Genomic DNA, 8155 nt, shown 5'->3' with positions numbered 1-8155 from the left:
ATGTAATTTAAAGAGATACATAATAGCTAAATAACTGTTAATTCTTTTTCTGTCAGCAAGAAAATGAGAAAAGGACAAATAGGTTTCTAACATTTTGTCCTGCGGATATTTTCATCCTTGACCATTAAAAAATACTTTTAAGTCTCTGACCTTCACAAAACTTGGACAGATCAGTCCCTGACGGAGGCATTTGGACGGAGGGACTGATCCGTCCAAATTTTATGAAGGTCAGGGACTTAAAAATATTTTTCAATGGTCAGAAACAAAAATGTCTGCGGGACAAAAAATTAAGGACCTATTTGTCCTTTTCTGCAAGAAAATTAAACCCGACTTCCTTACCGTACAAACTCCATAAAACCAAAGTTATTGTGACTATTAAATAATGCAAAACATAAACCTTGGCCTCCAAATGTGCAAACACAGGTGTATATATGATAATAAAACACATGTGTTAGTAGCTTTTTATAAGGAAACGAATTATTTCGCTGCTTGTCTTCATGATGACAAGCATGTCGAAACCAAATCATCCAAATTAAATTAAAGGAGGATGGAACCAATCCAATCTAACAAGCTAATCTGATTCGTTAATGGAAAATGATTGGCCTAATAAAGGTACCATCGGTTTCCTAAGACAAGGGCACCTAGGAAAACGGGTTGGTGATAGTATATATACATAATTAGCAACAAAGTTGAGCATCTTATGGAAAAGAAAGCAAACTACAAATTATGTATCATGAGGATCAAATCTAGTTGACCAAGAATAGAATTTACTTTTCTTGTTTATTTGGTCACTGAATAATTTGCTTTTTAATCAATGTAAGCTAAAAAAGTTTTAGCTTTTCATTGGGAACATCTACTCTGATCTTTCATGTAATATTCCTTTCATTTCTTGTCCGCTTGCAAAAAGAAAAGCACAATATATATAGCAGGTAATCAACACTAACCTTTGAATCTTCAATGATGTAACAAAACAATAGATATATAATAATGTTCTCTGGATTTACCAAATTCCAATTAAAGCCCCTTTTGCTAGCCAGGCTATACTATATATAATTATATATACTATACGCATGAGTGTAGCTGTTTTACATGGTTATAAAGGAAACACTTTTACATCAAACAATTGTAACTAAATTAATTAAATCCTCTAATATAATCTTCTGGCAGACTGATAGACTTATTGTGTTCCTTTCATCTTAGTAATTTCTTGATGAGTCGTTCCTTTCTTTTTTTGGGATGTAATTATATGCTCTATTTTGCAACATAAACTTAACAATTATGTCAAGTATATAATACAAAAAAATTAAATTGTATATTTAAAAAATATTAAAATTTATTATTTTTAATAATTATTTTTTATTTTTAATATTTTTCCATCACAAATTATCCTTTCAAAAATCCTACTTTCACCTTTTACATTTTAACCATTTACTTTCTAACTTTTTTACCGCCGCATACCCCTCCCCAAACCCTCATTGCGCCGTCGGTCCCTTCCTCACCAGCCAACCTCAACGCCGTCGAGTTTCTTCTCTATCAAGAACGTCAGTTTAGAATAAAAATAAGCATCCATATACCTAGTAAAATAAACATCTAGCAAATTTTCATTGTATCTATTTAAATCTAATTCAGATGTTTATTTTTCCTACAAACAAGATGTTTATTTTTCATACAAATGGAATGTTTGTTCTTAATACGAATCACATTCTAAAAAGAAAAAGAAGAAGAGGAAGAAGAAAAGGATGAATCACGGCGGCAGAAGGAGGATGGCAACGAAACAGTAGCAGGCTAGCAGCGCCACCCAAGAATCGCGAGGCAGCAGCAGCGATGCCCGTAGAACACGAGATAGCCGCAGCAGCGCATGGAAAACGCGTTCGGTGGCATAACTCACGCGGCTGCAGCCGACAGCAGCAACCTGGCCGGACAACGACGATGAGCGAGGCTGGTGGTCGACGCAGCGACGGCGTCAAGAGCTCGGCTGCGATGATGATGAGCGTTGAGGGAGAGATCGACGCCGGTGAGGAGAGCTGGTGGGGTACAAAATGGCGACACTGAGAAGGGTTGGGAAAAAAACTTATGCGACAGTGAGGAAGGCGCCGGTGTTCTTCTGCGTCTAAACGGTTGTCTCTGGCGACCACGGTGGGATATGGTGGTAGATTTAAGAGAGACTAGTACGAACATCGAAATTATAGTTATTGTGGGATTAAGAATAACCATACGTAATCTAAATATATTTAGATACTAATCCTAGTGGGATGGGAGAACCGTACGTAGTGTAAATGTGTTTATGGGTGCTAATCCTAAATTTTTAAATTTTAAAATCTGATAATAATTAATTAATTAAGAATCTGAAATTTAAAATTAATTTTACTTTTTTTTTAACCATTCTTTACGTTATTCACTATATACTTTTCCTAAACTAATAAGTGTACAAGCAAGTGATGCATTAAAAGTTCAAAACAATGCACCTCTAAAGAATATAAATGAGTTTATGGATTTGTAGAAATCAAAGTAGTTATCATCACTTATTCTCGATATACACAAATATTGAATCATCCAAATAGATTACTGTAAACTAGTTTCAAACACACATAGATTACTATGCATTCTAAAATATGCACAGTAGCAATAGTACTATACGGTATGGTATGGGTGAAAGTGAAACGTGTTTGTGCTTGTGTGAGTAATAAGTTACATGACAAAACATGAGATGAAATATTATATATATAAAAAAATATTAGTAATAATTAGCTAATGGGTAATGGGTCTGGGCATATCATATGTATGTTATATATGTGGTTTTCCCAAAAGAAAAAGCGACATCAGAGAGAAAGAGAATACACAAACACAATTACGCAATTGCATTGGGGGGCTCTGAATGAATGAATGAATGAATTGAAGAAGCATCTTGAAAATTGTGATCCCATCTCATCTGTCATCAACACTATTTATTCCTGTGGACCCTTCTTCCCACCACCACTCTTCCCTTCTCGTTTCTCACTAATCTCAAATCCAAATTGTAAAGTCTCCTTAATTAACATCTTCATTAGCATTTGATATTATTAATAAATCTGACAACCAAAAAATAAAAGTGTGTGTGGCCTCTTTAAGTGCATCATACGTTTGGAGCAGCTCTTGACAAATTACAAAAAGAGAAAAGAAACAGAGCATAATTTTGTCCGAGACAAAAAAGAAGAAAAAAAAAGTAACAAAGAAAAAGTAATATTCATGCAGAATTACTAGAACAAGAGACAACCGAGATAAAAACAAAACTCTCAAAGATGGATATAAAGTAGTCTTAATTAAATGTGGCGTAGAAACTGGAATAAAGGTAAGGATAATAAAAGAATAAAGCGATTGCGATCAATTATTATTATTATTATTATAAACAAATAAATTAACAAAAAAGAAAAGAGGGAATCCTTTTCCAACTTCCCAGTAGAATGTGTAAATACCAGCTTTACAGAGCAGCCGTGACGTCCTGGTAACCCTTTTTTTACCACCATCTTTATAATAAAAATGTTATTGATGTTTATTAATTAATTGTGTAATATTATTGAAATTAAAGAAGAACTAAGTAAGCATGTTTTTATTGTCTTTGTGTGTAGCATAGCTAGCTTATAGGTGTGGTTATATTTCTCTCTCACATGTGCTAAATCTGAATGAAATTCAGTTGCTGGTTGTATTCCAAAGGGACATCATTGACATGTTGAGCAAACTATTTCTCGACACAACACCACAAGAAGCAATTGCACACAGCAACAAACAATGATTTAGTTATAGTGTTTTAATTAGTTTTCCCTTACCAGTAATGCTGGCGCGTGAAGAAAGATTCCCACTATCACCCAAAACAACCCTAGCTAATTATATCACCTCTGCTACGTGTACTAGTACTATATATATATATGTTACTAATTTATTATCATCTTTATTTTAATACACTGACCTAGAATAAAAATATTTGATAATAAAAAAATTTAGCTAAAATTAGTTAAATTTATTTTATTTATTTAAAATTTATTAATTACTACTATAATTAATAAATATTAAATAAGACAAATTATAACTATTTTTTTGTCTTTCTAATATTATAAAAATATAATCCATCATTTTTTTTTCACACTCAAGGATGAGCACAAATTTACTTCTTTTCAAAATAAATTCTATAAAATTATGTTCATTTAAGTTGTAGTTTAATAAACACCAATTCAAACACACACATAATCGTTATAGACATGTAACTGTACAAAATATAGGGATAGATAGAGATATAAAGAAAAAAAAAATGAATATGAGAAGGAGTTGGATGTGTGTGTTAAAAGTATGGATTTGTAAGAAGAGAAATTTGATTTGGTTGTTAATTGAAATACAAAAATAAAATTATTTTCGTCTCTCTCTTTCTCTCTCTTTCTATAAGCTCTTGCTTTACTGCTTCACTATCAAACCAACCTCCATCCATTACTTCTCCATTTTTCAAATCCTCTTCAACTAGTGTGTATCTCATGCATCATCGCTAGTAGTTCATTCCCATGCCCTAAATTCTCATTCCTCCTCTTTAATTTCCTCTCTTCTTCTTCTTCTGCCTTAGTTAATTAACAAGCTAGCTAATTAGGGCAAAACACTGGATTATTCTACCTCTCTCTTCAGTGGATGTGTTTCTTGGCTTTGCTTTTCAAACATAGATAGTATATAGGGTTTGAAAAAACAGAATGGAACTTTCGAGTCAAGAAGGAGATATACCAATCGCAGTAAACACCACCGCCAATTATGGTGGCAATGGCCATGGCGCCCACATCAACATTCACCACACCCAAAACCCTTCCAATGGCTCCTCTATGCACCCGCTCGACAATGGACCCTACAATAGCAAGCAGGAGGAGGAAGAGGAGGAGGAGGTGGTGGTGCCGCTCGTCAGGTACAGAGAGTGCCTCAAGAACCATGCCGCCGCCATGGGAGGAAATGCCACCGACGGTTGTGGCGAGTTCATGCCAAGCGGAGACCACGGCACCATGGAAGCCCTCACCTGCTCCGCCTGCCGCTGCCACAGAAACTTCCACCGAAAGGAAATCCAAGGCGAGCCTTCAGCCCCACCCCCGCCCTTGCTGGAGTACCACCACCACCACTTCAACACCGCCACCAGGCACCTCGCCGCTTCTAGAAAGTTCCTTCACAAGAACATGCACCATCATCATCATCTCGGTTACCCTACTGCTGGCGGCGGTAACATCCTTCCGTCGAGAACGGTGCCCCCGGCGCAGATGATAATGCCCTACAACATAGGCCCCATGCCGTCGTCGGAGCACTCGGACGAGCAGGACGAGCGGGTGAAGACTGCAACGAGATTGGAGTCAAACGCAGAGTCCTCAAGGTTTGGATGCATAACAATAAACACAACCTCGCTAAAAAAAACCTTCTCATCATTCCCCCATCCTCTTCTACTTAATTCTTTCTTAACCCTTCTCCTTCTATTATAATTAACTCTATATTCTACTTCTACTACTACTACTACTACGTCTCTTAAATATTATAATATTTAAAATAACATCCTTAGTTATTCTGTTATCGTTCTCATCATGTATGTCTAGTTTAGGAATTTAATTTCTTCTACTGTTTCTGGGTGGTATTTTAATTTGTTTATGTCCTCATCAAATCCCCTTGTTATTAGGTGATGAAGGCATACATGGAGTTAATATTATTAGAGCCTGATGGATGAGATAGTGTGTGCGTTTATTAAACAAGATTTATTTATATATACAGGGCCTTTAATTAATTTGCTTATTACTACTTTTCATATGTTTCACCTACCTTAGCTTATACTATCTAATGCTACTACTGTTTCTGCTAGTTATTAACTATATATATCACAAGTCTTAATAATAAAGCCATGAACAAATTATTGGATAAGTAAGAAATAATAATTTCGTTATTTAGGTGAAGATTTTCCTCAGGATAAGCTTGCATTGTGATGATAAATATAAACTTTCCCTAGCTAATATGTACTTGTAGAGTGTATGTAAAAACACTAAATTACCCTGACATCTACTCATTAATATTTGATTGTTTTAACATTCACAATTATTTGTTGTTTTCATTATTCGTATAATTACTACAAACACAAGGCAGTAGTATATAAAACATTGATATTGAGCAGCTTACATTGCGATAACTAAACCCTATATATATATATATATATACTCTTTAATTCATCTTATTTTTTGATTATCCATTTCTTCGACGGGTATGAGCGAGCCTCTTCCAAGAGTGTGACGAGATAGACAGTAATAAGTACACCAGACACAATTTTATTTATTTATTTATTTATTAGTAGTACTATGTATATCAGTATAGTACATATGTGGAAGACTTTTATCAAAAATTAATAATTATAATTATGTACGTGGAACACTTTTTTACTTCAACATAAGTCCAAACTAAAAAACAAGGAAAATATTTTTAATATGGAAATAGAGATGTATTTTGTTTGAATATTGGCATTTGAAGTATATTATAGTATTGTGGAAATTATTCAATACGTCACCTGAGTGTTGGTCAGAATGTTGCCACGTGGACAACACGTCTCCACGTGTTGACTCCTTGCCTATCAAATTCACTCATCCAAATGTCCTACATGACAGCAGCACAAGAACAAAATCGATAAGGAAAAGTCTAGGAGCCAGCAACTTTTTCAAATTCTGGCCAGCATGTAACCAGCAAGAAAAAGTGAGCCATTGGATGAAATCTCACATCAATCTCACACCATTAAAATCATCATTGATGGTTATTTGATAGCTACAAATCACAAAAGTTACTGCACCCTAGCACTCCTCAATCGATAATATGGAGAAATCAATCGTGAATGTATCAATACATGTATTTATCATTTACCTTAGTTCTATAAAAAATATTTCATTTAAATTGTAAAAAAAATGATAAATAAATGTATTGATGCATTCACAGTTGATTTTGTACCTCTAAAACTTGTATTTATTCTCCAGATTATCGACTTTGTTCTTGTACTGCTGTCATGTAGAATATTTCATTAATTATTTAACTTTGACATCACGTGGTGGAACTATATTGAAGTTAAATGAAACTTTTTTAGATTCAAATATGACACTTTAAACCTTAAAAACCAAAACAATATTACATCTAAACATAGGACACCAATTTAATACTTTATCCTTTCTAAAAAAATGCTTTCAATCAAAATTTAATAATGTATATTAAAACTTTCATTCCATAGGTACATATCCTTGTTCAAAGAAAAAAACATTTTATGTTTGAAAAAATAATTAATTATTATATCCTTGTTAAGAAAATTAACTAATTATTTTATGAGTTAGTAATGATTGTGAAGTGATGATATCAATTTCGTCTGCCATGCATCAGACTTTAGTTATGAATAATGATGCAAATGATGGTCATGCAAGCATGCATTGCTTTGAAAAGGGGGAAGAGTGAAAATACGAATGGTAATACTTGCAACGAAAAACTAATCAAGAAAAAAATAAAGGGTGAAAGGAACAAAGCTGCACCCTTTAATTTGTATCATCGGGATGCACATTCTTCCATGCAGAATGTTCTTTGGTTCAAGGGAAAGCAACACAGTTACAGAAAGATGTTGAAACTATAGAAAAGTAACTTAAAGCAACAATACAAATTAAAATTTCATCTACACAGCCACAAAGGGCAACATTTCTGCATAATAATGCACTTTACTGTACTCCACAAATGCACTTTACGCGTGCTTCATTCTGCCTAAAAATTGCACTTGAGACTTGAGATCCATAATACTTAAATTTAACCTACTCTAGTACTCTTTTTAATCTTGATTTGATATCGTGCCTTTATATTAATATAAAATGAGTTTAATTTTGATATCGTGCAAATATATTTGTTCTTTTAGACGTAATTAAACAACAACAAAGGTTTAATACAAATTTGAATTCATAAAGAAACATGACTGCTGAGAAGGGCACCGATTAAGATGGCAAAATATTGTAGTGTGTTGTCAGTTTTATAAACAGTAATGTAACATGTTTAGTTATTTTTGTCTCTCTTTGATTTAAGCAATAATGCACGAATGAAATAACTGCCAGGCGATGCAATGCAACGGTCTTTTTATGGACTGAAACGACTGATGAGTATCACAAATTGA

General features: G+C 33.8%; 1 protein-coding gene across 1 annotated transcript; it reads left to right on the top strand.

Moving 5' to 3' along the window:
• LOC107619596 (zinc-finger homeodomain protein 4) lies at positions 4385-5784 on the top strand. The gene is given in 2 exon segments (XM_016321895.2): positions 4385-5322; positions 5325-5784. Coding segments are annotated over 2 exon segments (732 nt in total). The 5' UTR covers positions 4385-4706; the 3' UTR covers positions 5441-5784.

This window comes from Arachis ipaensis, chromosome B01 (assembly GCF_000816755.2).
Source record: "Arachis ipaensis cultivar K30076 chromosome B01, Araip1.1, whole genome shotgun sequence".
In the NCBI taxonomy this organism is placed as follows: domain Eukaryota; kingdom Viridiplantae; phylum Streptophyta; class Magnoliopsida; order Fabales; family Fabaceae; genus Arachis; species Arachis ipaensis.
The sequence above is the reverse complement of the archived record's forward strand: the minus strand, read 5'-3'. Positions and strand labels throughout refer to the sequence as shown.